The following is a 13,793-nucleotide window of genomic DNA, read 5'->3' on the forward strand; positions in this document are numbered from 1 at the left end:
TTGAGTTGGTCGAGATTATTTGTCCTTACAGACCTTAGGAGAGGTCTTGAGTGAGAAAAATGAGGTCCCAAGGGTTGTGGTTGTTCCATGTGTGAGATAAGTAGGTCTTAATGGATTAAGACCTTGGATTAAGAGCTTTATGGACGTCCCAAGTAATAAAGTTTGAGACTTTATGAATCTTAGGCATATTTGGCCTAAGGATCTGAAGTTTGGGCTTAAGAGCTTAAGCCATTAAGAAGTTATGTGGACTTGTTGAGCAGCGAGGTTACGCCCCGCGTAACAAAGCAGTATGCCCCGCGTAGCGGGTCAGTGCCCCGATCCCCAATTACGAATCAGCGTTGTACGCCCAGCGTACCAAGGAGGGTACGCCCAACGTACTCCTTCTGTTGGGTTTTCATTTTGGGCCTTAGGGATTGGGCTGCTGGATTTTGGGGCCGTGACTGGACATTTTGGATGGAGTATTGTGGACCCATTAATTATTATGGACCATGGGTCTCGACCCATTTGGTGAGGTGGGCCCAATTTAGTAAATTGGGCCAATAGTAGGCTTTACTTCGGACTTTTGGTCTTTGGGCCATTAGTAGGCTTGAGAGCTTATCTAGTGTTGGGCCTTTCATAATTTGATTGTGGGCCTTAGTCATGGGCCGGATTGAGTTAAGGATAGATTGGTCAATTTATCCTTGGAAGGATATTGTGCTTGGTCTAATGGTTATTTTTGCTTCTTCGGTTAGTTTGGGATTTTCGGTGAGGCGGTGATTCAGGAATCTGCTTCTTCAGTTCAGAGTTTCGGCAATTGCAAGGTGTGTTATCCTCACTATATCAACAGGGTCTAAGGAACCAAGGCCGACCCTTTTATCGGACTGAGATCCGGGTATCATTGTTATGTTATCGCTTTGCTATGTTTGCATCCTGGTAGTTAGGATGGTATTATGTTAGAGACCTGGTTAAGGTCGGTATCCTGGTATACAGGATGATGTTATGCTAGTGACCGGTTAGGTCGGTATCCTGGTAGGGAGGATGTTATGTTATGTGATCTGATAGATCGGTTTATTGAGTGTAAATTGTTATATGCTTGAATGTTTATGTGCACATGGTTGTTGGACTGGGGTTGGGTTGAGGCGGGTCCTGCTTTGTGCTGTAGGCCAACATACCCAGGGCGGACCGGTTGTCCCGAAGGCCCAGTGAGTGGTCCGGATAGGCTGTAGGCCCCAAGAGGGCGGACTAGACGTGCCGAGGCTCGGAGAGTGGACCAGGCCGACTGAAGGCCCAATGCGGGTGGACCAGTCATACTGTAGACTTAGAGAGTGGACCAGGTGGATTGAAGGCCCGGTGCGGGCAGACCAATCACACTACAGACTCAATGTATATGACTAGACTCGGAGGGTGGACCAGGTGGACTGTTGGCCGGTACGGCGGACAAGTCACACAGTAGACCCGAAGTGCATGGTCGTTCTGTGTTCTGATATGATATGACATGTTATGCGTGTATGGTATATGCGGTTGGTATTTTGGGGGTATCTCACTAAGCTTTCGGGCTTACAGTTGTGGTTTAATGTTTTTCAGGTTCTTCAGGAGACCGTGGCAAGGCAAAGGCGTGATCGTACCGCTCCTCATGGTTATGTTTTATGATGTGGTTCTGGGAAGACTCTAATAATATTTGTATTGAAAACCTTTTTGTAATAACATTATGCAAATGAGTTGTTTTTGAAAAGTTAAAATTGGTTGAAATTTTTTTTGGTCGTTACAATTTTATGATAATCTTCACTCCTTGACACTTCATTTCATGATCCATGCTATTAGAACTTCATAGATCTCGAAAATCTCTTCAAGGAAGCTTGTTAAAGCCGAAAACCTCTCCAATCTTCTTCCAAAAACCGAAATATCCAAAGCAAAGTGAGTTCATACCCCTAATTTCGGTTTTTACTATGTTTTGGGGGAGAATACAAGTTGTTTTGTGTAGATTTATGTGTATGCATAATTTTGTGTGTTTTTCATGATATATATATATATATATATATATATATATATATATATATATATATATATATATATATGATTATGTGTTATAAACTCCATGAACTTGAAGATCTACTAAAATATGATGCTATTTGTAGAACATAATACTCATTTCAACTTATCTTGCAAAGAAATGGTTTTAAAATACATCAAAGTTACTTAAAACTAAGAAAATTGCATAAGAGGGCCAACAACGACAAAATAACCAAAAGGGGGTATTTTTATGTAACTTACGGTTTTTAGGGGTTCAAAAAGGATTATTTTTGCTAAATATGGATATTTACGACATTTGTGACCCTACAAGGACTAAAAATGTAAAAAAATTTACAATTGGGCTTCTCACGGCCTTGGGACAAAATTGTAACTTTTTGGGGCTACTGTGGGCTTAAGTGTCATTTTCTACATAGTTGTGCCAAAAATGTCAATTTTTGCTAAGAAAAACTAAAAATATGAATTTGTTAGAACTTGGGCCAAAATGATAAAATTATTTATAAATGGGCCAAGAATGCACATTTTCATAAAAGTCAAGCCAAAAATGATTTTTTTTGACAAAAGGGAGTTAAAAATATTATTTTTACTAAAACTAGCATTAAATGCGAGTTTTGTCCTTAAAAGGGGCCTAAAATGTTAGTTTTACCAAAAATGTTCCCTAATTGTAAATTTTCGGTTTTAGGACCAAAAATGTCTTTTTATAAAAAAAATGGGCTTTTCAGGTTAATTTTGTAACCAACGAAGCTTATAAAATCAATGTAACAAACAACGGATAAATTACGTCATTCTTACCTTTATTGGGCTTGGAATTAATTTACATGCTTAGTGGGCCTCGGTAGTCCACTTACATGTTTATTGGGCCTGGGATACTCCTTATATGCCTGTTGGGCCTGGAAATAATATACATGTTAAATGGGCCTTAGTTGTCCTTTTACATATATATTGGGCCCGGGATATATATACATTCTCATTCCTTTTAAGCCTGGAAATAATTTACATGCTTAGTGGGCCTTAATTGTCCACTTACATGTTCATTGGGCCTGGAATATACCTTATATGTTTCTTTTCGCGTAAATTCGATTAAGGATCTGGTGAGACGTGTCAGTTGACACCTATTGAGTGTACAATCGTATCCTGTAGTTATAACTAGAGTCTCCTCGAGGGAGAGCAGGAGTTTGTGTATTATATATGGGGGTGACACCCCACACCAAAGTTGTTTGCTACAGTTAGACTAGGCCAGTCTAGGGTGACAAAAACCTTACCTTATTCCATCGGCGTCCAAAAACGCCATGACAGGCAAAATTGTCATTATCTAGTATGGTTATAACGACTCATTTAGAGGAATCAACGTTATAAATTTTACGGGAAACCATTCTCTTTTTTTTTGGATAACACGGTAACATACTCGCGCTGTTACTCAACTTTGGGGGTTGAGATACCAACATTCTCTTTCGCAAACAACATCGGGTTGTCTGGGGTTATTCTCTTTATATTCTCTTATTATTCTCTTTGTCATTCTCTTTACATTCTCACAAATAATAACCCACATGCATTAATACAAGATTGGACACAAACATTTCAAACATTTCAAACTGTTTTTCAGAAAATATCGGATTTTCTAGTGTTTACAAAGTGATACGAAACATTTTACTCAAATATGCTTATGAACTCACCAACATTTTTATGTTGACCTTTTAAATTAACTTGTATTCTCAGGAAACCGTTGAGCAGGTTGGGCAGAAAGAATTCATGGATATTTTGTTATATTTTGTATCATCATACTTTGACTATTTTGGCATGTAATATTGAAATACAATATTTGATGTAAACCAATGACAGTTGTAATAGTACATGTGTGATGATGATGTTATGTTTCAATTATATACTCTGTGATGATACTACAAGAATGAAATCACCCAAGCCCCCGAACGTTTCTGCCGTCTGGTTCGGGGATGTGACACTTTCCCCTCAATTCTCTTCCTTTTTCTTTCATCTTCCCGCCTACCCTAACAGTGTCTTGTATCCTCCATGACGAACGATACCATTGACAAAGATGCCACTGAAAAGCCATTTGCAAACACTAACATTCGCTCCTACGTGCCAATCACTCTTGATCTTGAAGAACTAAACTTTAACCCATGGAAAGACCTCTTTAAAGCATGTTGCATCACGTTTGGTGTTCATCACTACTTGACAGACCCTGCTCCTACTAACCCATCTGCTGACTAGTCCAAACTTGACTCAATGGTTAAGATTTGGCTCTATGGCATAGTTCACAAATCCTTGATTCAGATGGTGTCCAAGAAGGGCATGACAGCATATGACATCCGGAAAAGTCTCGATGACATCTTCAACGACAACAAAGATGCCCGAGCTATGGAGCTCGATCAAGAACTATGTACCATAACAATTGGATACATGTCGAATCACGCGTACTGTCAACGCATCAAGACCATCGCCGACCTCCTAGCAAATATTGATCAACCAGTACCAGAGAAAACCTTGGTCACGTTCATGGTCAATGATCTCGGGGAGAAGTTCGATCAACTAGCCGGAATCATCCGTCATCAGAATCCTCTTCCATATTTCTTCCAAGCACGTTCGATGCTTGTTCGTGAAGAACTTCGCCTATCCCGTAAGCGCCCTCAACACGGAATTCATCAAGACAATTCCTCAGCCCCAACAATACTCTACAGCGGAAATGCAGAGCCTTCTCGTACTCCCTTCACCCACTCCCGTGGAGACCGCCAGAATCAAGATCTCCAGCAGAATAATGACCGCCGGTAGGGGTGTGCATAGGCGGGTACCCGCCCTAATTGTCTGGAACCAGAACCGGCTACATCGGTTCCTTAGATTTTGGAACCGGAACCGGAACCGCCGGGACCGGTTCCGATACCGGGTACCCGGTTTCTAATTAAGTTTCATAAAATTCAATCATTACAATCCCCTAAAACTAACCATCCTTTTAATTTTATTAATAAGCATTATTATTCACGGACATGACATATTAAAATTTAAGTTTAGTATTATTGTTGTACTCGTCAATATTTCTCTTAGGCAACATCAAATATGAACTGTATGAGAAATAAGAAAGGTAATTGTTTAAAAACTTGCTGTAACGATGTGATGCTTGACATCTAACATTAGGAATAATAACATAAGAACCAAGTATTATCCATTTTTTTTAATTTTACACACGTGAATACAAAGTGTTAATTATTTAAATGTGGCCAAGTATTATCCATTTTTTGAATTTTACACACGTGAATACAAAGTGTTAATTATTTAAATGTGGTTTATAACCCATTGAAATTAAATTTATTATTTAACATAAATCCATGATTATACGAGTTAGTTTATATATAAATCGGTTCCGGCGGTTACCCGGCGGGTAACGGTTCCGAAAAAACGAGAACCGGAACCGCTTAAGGCGGTTCCAAAACTTTAGGAACCGGAACTGGAACCGCTTAAGGCGGTTCCGGTTCTGGAACTGGCAGTTCCGATGCGGTTCCGGTTTCGAAAGCGGGTACCCTATTTCGATGGTCACCCCTAACCACCAGAATGGAGATCGTCGGTATCAAGACCGTCGTAGCAATGAACGCATGCAAGATGATCATCGACATTAGCAACAAATTGGAGGCGGTGACAGGTGCCAAACTCACGCATTTAATTTTGCTCCCTGGCAAATGTGGGCTTCCCTACCACCATAGGCTCCTCCAGCCTAATATCTTCAATCCTTAGCTAATGTTTCATGGGCTCAACAACAACACCCCTCAGCACCTTGGGCTTCTACTGGAGCAGGATCATCTCGTCAACAATAATAGCATGCCCATTCCTGGGCTCAACAACAACACCCCTCAGCACCTTGGGCTTCTACTGGAGCAGGATCATCTCGTCAACAATAATAGCATGCCCAACAACCTGCTGCCTTTCACACTTCATGGATTGCTCCAAAATCCAGGACCTACGAACATCTCAGATCAGGCAACTTTATTACCGGAGGCATTTCAAACCATGAACCTTCAAGACCCGACCAACTCGGGATGATACATGGACACGGGTGCAACGAATCATCTCTCGGCGGGTATAGGTAACCTTCACAATGTTTTTAATAAAAGACCCATTTCGTCAATTCTCGTTGGTGACGGTTCTCACATACCAGTCACTAACACGGGACATAGCATTCTTCCCACTCCTCATCTCCCACTTCACCTACATAAATATAATAAAAAATCTTATCTTCGTTTGCAAATTTACCACTGATAATGATTATTCATTGAATTTGACCCATTTGGTTTAACTGTGAAGGATCTTTGGACGTACCAAACTCTTCTCTGTTGTGATAGTACCGGGGACCTTTATCCAGTTCACGACCTCCAGTCAATCCCACAAGCTCTTGTTTCTTTGAGTCCTACGACATGGCACCAAAGGCTCGGACATCCCGGGAACAAACTATTTCGTCATTTGCTTTCTAATAATTTCATTTCGTGTAATAAAACTGTTTCGAATGTTATTTGTTATGAGTGCCAATTAGTAAAACATGTGAACCTTCCATTTCATAGTTCTAATAAAGTCGTGAACTCCCCGTTTGATTTAATTCATTCTGACATTTGGACATCCCTTTACCCAGCTTGAGTGGTCTTAAATATTATGTCATTTTCTTAGACCATTACTCTTATTACTTATGGGTTTACCCTCTCAAACGTAAAAGTGAAGTTATTTCAAAATTCTTACATTTTCAAAACTTGTCAAAACCCAATTCAACAAAGACATCAAAGCCTTTCAATGTGATCATGGGGGCGAATTTGACAACAACACCCTACAAACCATTTTTGACAAAAATGGTATTCTTATATGATTCTCATGCCCAAAAACATCTCAACAAAATGGAAAATCCGAACGAATGCTTCACACAATTAATAACCTCTTTTGATCACTTCTTTTCCAATCTCACCTTCCTCCCACATATTGGGTTGAAGCTCTTCACATGGCCACTCACCTCCTCAACCGCCTCCCATCCAAATCTATCAACTACACCACTTTAAACTTTTACAAAGTCAACCAACATATGACCTGTAACACCGAAATTTTCAAAATAATTTTTCATTTTCAAAAATCACATAATGTATCACATCACAAATCAAAATCCATAATCAATACTATTTTCAAAAACAAATCCCAAGATCTCTACACATAATAAACTCCATCAGTGTGTGTGTACGTGTCAAGCCGTCGCCTTCCCACGGTCCTCGCTGGTACCTGAGACATCAAACATAACAACTGTAAGCATAAATGCTTAGTGAGTTCCCCAAAATACCACATACCACAAATACGCCACTCAAGGCTAAATCAGACCCTCTGGTCTAGATGTCTCGGCGGGACCCATCCAGTCCCGCAGCTCGTCGGACCCTCCGGTCCTGTCACAGCTCATTGGGCCCTCTGGCCCGGTCAGGATCGTTGGGCCCTCCGGCTCGGTCAAAATAACCATACAACATACAAATAACACATAGCACAAAATCTATAAGATAACACATAATCTCATAGCACATAAGACCCTTTGGCCAAATCGAAATACCACTCAAGGTAATGTATAATGAGAAGACTCACCTCGCGTGTCTCGGTAACTCGTAAATCTCTTAACCACTAGTGCTCGATCTCCCGAGCTATCTTCCTCCTACAACACAAGCGTATTTCTACTTAATACTATTTGACTCTGAATGACTAGTACCACGAAGTCAAACCAGTCAACGGTCAACGGTCGACCCGACTCGCCGAGTCTGGCGTGGACTCGCCGAGTTCCTACGGGAACCCGATCCCTCTGAATCTCTTCCGACTCACCGAGTCACTCACCCGACTCGGTTACTCAACCCCTGGTTCGTGATCGACGAACAACTCGCACCAACTCGCTGAGTCTGGGAAATGGACTCGGCGAGTGCATTCCATGCACAACCCCAACCGACCTTCTGAGGTCAGATCCGCTTCACTAACTCATAGATCCAGTCTCCTTAAGCTTATTGACCACGTAAAGTCCAAGTCTTGATGCTCATCAAGCATTGAATAGCTCATGAATGGTGTTTTAGCCTCAAATACATTGATCCCAAGCCAAAACCTCCATGGATGCATATAAAGCTTTGGCAATGAGGTGCTCTGGACCTATATGGGTCCAAATCCAGGACCTTAACTCGCTAAGGGACCATGAGGACACTAGATCTAGCCACAAATGGGTTCAAAAGCCCTAAATCTACATGAACATCACAATAACAGAGAATGATTCGAGATTGTACCCCAGATGTGATGTTCTGGACCTCAAATCTTCAAGAATCCACCCCTCCCTTGCTTCCTCTTGGCTAGACCTCCTATTTCCTTGCTAAACAACAACTCCAAGATCAATAATGGCTCTTTCCCTCACTTGAATCACTCAATTGCTCTAGGGTTTCACTTTGGGGTCTGATGAGTGCAAATGACGGCCATAAGGCCCTTTAAATACGCCTCAAACCCGAGAAATTAGGGTTTCATTAAACAACGTGGACTCGCCGAGTCCCCTCTTGGACTCGTCGAGTCCGGACGCGAACTCGCGTCCAAATCCGCGATCATACTCGGTGAGTCTAGGCTCCAACTTGCCGAGTCCCCTCACAAATTACCAAAATAAATAAATAAATAATACCTGGGAATTCGGGCTGTTACAATTCTCCCCCACTAGAACTAGACTTAGCCCTCGAAGTCTCGCTCTGAAAATAACTCCGGATTCTGTTCACGCATCTCACGCTCCGGTTCCCAAGTCATCTCGGACCCCTTCCGATGTTGCCACTGAACCAAAACCAAGGGCACCTCGTTGTTCCGCAGAACCTTGATCTTTCGATCCATAATCACAACTAGTCTCTCCGTGTAGTTCAGGCTCGCATCCACCTGAATGTCCTCTAACGACACTACCGTCGACTCGTCGGCTATACACTTCCTCAACTGAGACACATGGAAGGTATTATGAATCCGCTCCAATTCCGCGGGTAGCTCCAAGTGATATGCTACCCTGCCCACCCGCTCGATCACCCGAAACGGTCCAATATACCGGGGTCCTAGCTTGCCCCTCTTCCTGAATCGGATCACTCCTTTCCAAGGAGATACCTTCAGGAGAACATAATCACCGACCTGGAACTCGAGCTCGGTTCGACGTCTATTTTCATAACTCTTCTGGCGACTCTGAGCGGTCAACAACCTATGCCTGACCTGCTGGATCTGCTCAGTCGTCTAAAGCACTATCTCCGTACTACCCATCACGCGTTGCCCTACCTCACCCCAACAAATAGGGGTACGACATCTCCTCCCATACAACAGCTCAAAGGGTGGCATACTGATGCTCGAATGATGGCCGTTGTTGTAGGAAAACTCCGTCAAGGGCAAATACGCGTCCCAGCTCCCGCCGAAGTCCAACACACATGCTCGAAGCATGTCCTCGAGCGTCTGAATCGTCCGCTCACTCTGCCCATCGGTCTGTGGGTGATATGCGGTACTAAAATGCAACCTCGTACCCAACTCCTCATGAAATTTCTTCTAGAATCTAGAAGTGAATCGCACATCTCGGTTTGACACAATCGAGATGGGTACGCCATGCCGCGATACCACCTCCCTCACGTACAGCTCTGCCAACCTCTCCGCAGAAGAATTCTCACTAATAGCGAGAAAGTGGGCACTCTTCGTCAATCGGTCCACTATCACCCAAATCGCATCGACACCCCTTGCCGTTCTCGGCAATTTGGTGATGAAATCCATGGATATCTGCTCCCACTTCCACTCCGGAATCTCAAGTGGTTGCAACTTACCATGCGGTTTCTGGTGCTCAGACTTAACCTTACGACAGGTTAGGCATCTCTCAACGAACCATGCGACATCTCTCTTCATGCAGGGCCACCAATACTCCCTCTTCAGATCCAGATACATCTTTGTGGCCCCAAGATGGATCAAGAACTTCGATCTATGTGCCTCTTCCATCAAGATAGTACGCGTCCCGCCCACAAACGGTACCCAAATCCATCCCTGGAAGGTCATAAGCCCACGGCTATCGGTAACAAACTCCGACACCTGCCCGATAACTCGCTCTCTCTTACGGTTCTCTGGTCTCACCGCCTCGGCCTGGGCCCCTCTGATGGTATCCAATACTAGAGTCATCACCGTCAACCTCATACAGATATCTCGCATCGGGGCACCCTCTGCCCTACGACTCAGGGCGTCAGCTACCATTTTAGCCATGCCCGGGTGGTACAGGATCTCGCAATCATAATCCTTTACCACATCCAGTCATCTCCTCTGCCGCATGTTCAGGTTGGGCTGATCCATCAAGTACTTCAAACTCTTGTGGTCCGTGTATATCGTACACCGAACCCCATACAGATAGTGACGCCAGATCTTGAGGGCGAACAACACAGCCCCCAACTCCAGATCGTGGGTGGGATATCTCGTCTCATGAGGCTTTAACTGCCTCAATGCATACGCGATCACATGCCCTCTTTGCATCAACACCGCTCCCAACCCCGATATCGATGCGTCACAGTACACCACGAAATCCTCCATCCCTTCCGGTAGTGCGAGTACAGGAGCTTCGCACAATCTCTGACGAAGGGTCTCAAACGAGGTCTGCTGCTCTGGACCCCATGAGAAAGCAACACCCTTCTGGGTCAACTTGGTAAGTGGCTTGGCGATCTTGGAGAAATCTCTGATAAATCTCCGATAGTAGCCTGCCAGCCCTAAGAAGCTCCTGATCTCCGTAGGTGACCTCGGCACCTCCCAACTCATCACAGCCTCGATCTTGGCCGGGTCAACCAAAATCCCATCCTCGTTAACGAGATACCCTAAGAACTGGACCTCCCGTAACCAAAAATCGCACTTGGAGAATTTGGCGAAAAGCCTCTCCGCTCTCAGAACTCCGAGGAGCTCCATCAAATGTTCCTCATGCTGCTCTCTGGTCCTCGAATACACCAGGATGTCATCAATGAATACAATGACTGAACGATCCAACATCGGCCTACACACCCTGTTCATGAGATCCATGAATGCCGCTGGTGCATTGGTGAGCCCGAATGGCATCACCACGAACTCGTAATGCCCGTAACGAGTCCTAAACGCCGTCTTCGGAATATCCTCATCCCGAACTCTCATCTGGTGATATCCCGATCTCAAGTCAATCTTGAAGAACCAAGACACCCCCTGCAACTGATCGAATAGATCGTCGATCCTCGGTAACGGATAACGGTTCTTGACCGTCAACTTGTTTAACTCCCGGTAATCAATGCACATCCGGTGTGAACCATCCTTTTTCTTGACAAAAAGGATCGACGCTCCCCAGGGAGAGCTACTGGGACGGATGAACCCTTTCCCTAACAACTCTTGCAGCTGTGAGGATAACTCCTGCATCTCTGGCGATGCTAGCCGATACGGCGCCTTGGCGACAGGCGTAGCCTCGGGAACCAAATCGATACGAAACTCACCTGCCTCTTGGGAGGCACACCCGGCAACTCCTCGGGAAACACGTCCGGGAACTCACGCACAATCGGCACCTCATCCACTGAACTTGGTCTCCCAGCGGCCTCTCGCACATCTGTCACATAGGCTACGAACCCCTTGCAGCCCTGCTGCAAACTCCGCCTCGCTCTAGCGGCCGAACAGAAAACCGAACCACCACGAGTCCCCTCGCCGTAAACCGTCAGCGCTCCCCCACTGGGATCTCGGATCGTCACCAATTGACGCTCGCAATCTATGACAGCCCCAAAACGGCTCAACCAATCCATTCCTACTACGACACAAACATCCCCCATAGCGATCAGAATTAAATCGATCTGGAACTCCACCCCGAAGATCTCCAACATGCATCCATGTATCACCTCGGTAGCACATACCTCACGCTCATCTGCTATGGAAACCCGCAGAGGTCGACTCAACGCCTCCCTCAGAATACTAATGTGCCAACTAAAAGCCAAAGATATGAAAGACCGACTCGCACCCGAGTCGAATAAAACCAATGCAGGTACAGAACTCACAAGAAAAGTACCTACGCATAACATATAGCAATTACAATAACATAAACTCAACATAAAATAGATAAAGATTACATACCCGCCACGACGTCAGGTGTTGTGCGGACCTCCTCCGCAGTCAGCTGGAAGGCTCTCCCCCTAGCCTTCGGTGCTTCGGCCTTCACTGGCCGGGTCTCAGCAGCTCGAACCACAGGTGCAGATCCCTGCGCTGACCTCTGAAGCTGGGGGCACTCGGCCTTCCGATGGCCGGTCTGGTTGCAATGGAAGCAAACCGAGAACCCCTTCGGACAGTCCCTCGCAAAATGTCCTTCCTTCCCGCATTTGTAGCATACCCCAGTCTTGCATGGCCCATCATGGCTCTTTCCACACTTCCCACAAGTGCGGCCCCTCGAACTGCCCATCCTCGAATCAGCGGGCTTTGCCCGCTTGGCGGCCGGCTACGACTGCGTCGATCGCCGATCACCCCTCTGCAACTCAGTCTCCTCCCTCGCCTGTGTCTCAAGTTCGATCTCCCTCTTCCTGGCATTTGCCTAGAGCTTAGCAAATGTCTGATAAGTAGAGTTCGCCACGAACTCACGGATGTCCCTCCTCAAAATACTCAGATAATGGCTCATACGAGCCTGCTCAGTGGACACCAACTCCGGGCAAAACAGCCCCAACTCATGAAACATCCTCGTAATCACTGTCACCGACTCGGTCCCCTGCTTGAGGGTCAGAAACTCCTGAGCTAAACGTTCCCTCTCCACCTGGGGAACATACTCGTCACGAAACATTGCAGTAAACCTCTCCCAGGTCACTGCAGTCAGCTCAGCTGTAGAATAGCTTGCGGTCACGAATTTCCACCAATCCTTCGCCCCTAAGCGAAGCTGGTTGAGTGCGAATCGCACCCTCAAGTGCTCCGGACACGAGCACGTATAGAAACACCCCTCCATGTCTGAGATCCACCTCATAGCGGCGATCGGATCCTGCGTACCATCGAACTTCGGTGGTTTCGTGTTGTTGAACTCTCGGTACAGCAACGAATCACCACCCTGGGGTCTCGCAACAGCAACAGCTGCGGTGGCTGCAGCAACAGCAGCATCAGTCAAAGCAGCGTAACGCTCGTCAAACGTCTCGATTAGTGTGGTCTTAATAGACCCAAACATCTCCGGAATCTCGGCTCTGATGGCAGCAGCCACCTCCTCATGGATGATCCAACGGATCTCCTCATCGCTCACCCCACTGCTCTCGGGGTTATGGCGTGTCCCGACCATGATCAACCTCTGAAATACAACATAAAAAATATCAGGGATACTCTCGAGTATACTCACACTCGCTAACTCAAACATCCTCTCTCCTGGTACCCCCAAGGATTCTTACTTGGACCGCGCACCAATCCGGTGTCTTCAATAGTACGGGCCCAATACTATCTTCCACACCGAATCGATATACAACCCAAGTCCTCCTCCTAGGATCCCAAATCGCAAATACTCTACTCTCGCTATGCACTGGCTACCCTCAATAGCCCTCTCCTGAGCTCCTCACTGCTACCTATTCATTCTCAAAGTATCTCATAGCAGTAGCGATCTCCTAAGCTAAGGCATCACAAATCAGGCCCACTCTAGTCCTAATAGGAATACCTAGCCTCTCTAACATGCACAACATAATATCTCATAACTCATAACATATAACGTAAGGGTATTTTGGGGATTCACCGTTCAGGCGCTGGCTGACCGTACACACCATCCACTATGCTCGTTTCCAAAACCTCTTTTTCTTTTT

At 45.3% G+C, this 13,793-nt stretch overlaps 1 protein-coding gene across 1 annotated transcript; it reads left to right on the forward strand.

Moving 5' to 3' along the window:
* The first annotated feature begins 4,251 nt into the window (after window positions 1-4,251).
* Window positions 4,252-4,794, forward strand: LOC145075828 (uncharacterized). The gene has a single exon (XM_079021926.1). The coding sequence runs from the start codon at window positions 4,252-4,254 to the stop codon at window positions 4,792-4,794; it is 543 nt and encodes a 180-aa protein (XP_078878052.1).
* Window positions 4,795-13,793: the final 8,999 nt, after the last annotated feature.

This window comes from Lactuca serriola, chromosome 9, assembly GCF_051521515.1.
Source record: "Lactuca serriola cultivar US96UC23 chromosome 9, Lser_US96UC23_V15, whole genome shotgun sequence".
Classification (NCBI taxonomy): domain Eukaryota; kingdom Viridiplantae; phylum Streptophyta; class Magnoliopsida; order Asterales; family Asteraceae; genus Lactuca; species Lactuca serriola.

Bases quoted from the DNA above. Each gene is read 5' to 3' on its own strand.
- LOC145075828 (XM_079021926.1), top strand. From the start codon at position 4,252: ATGGTTAAGATTTGGCTCTATGGCATAGTTCACAAATCCTTGATTCAG.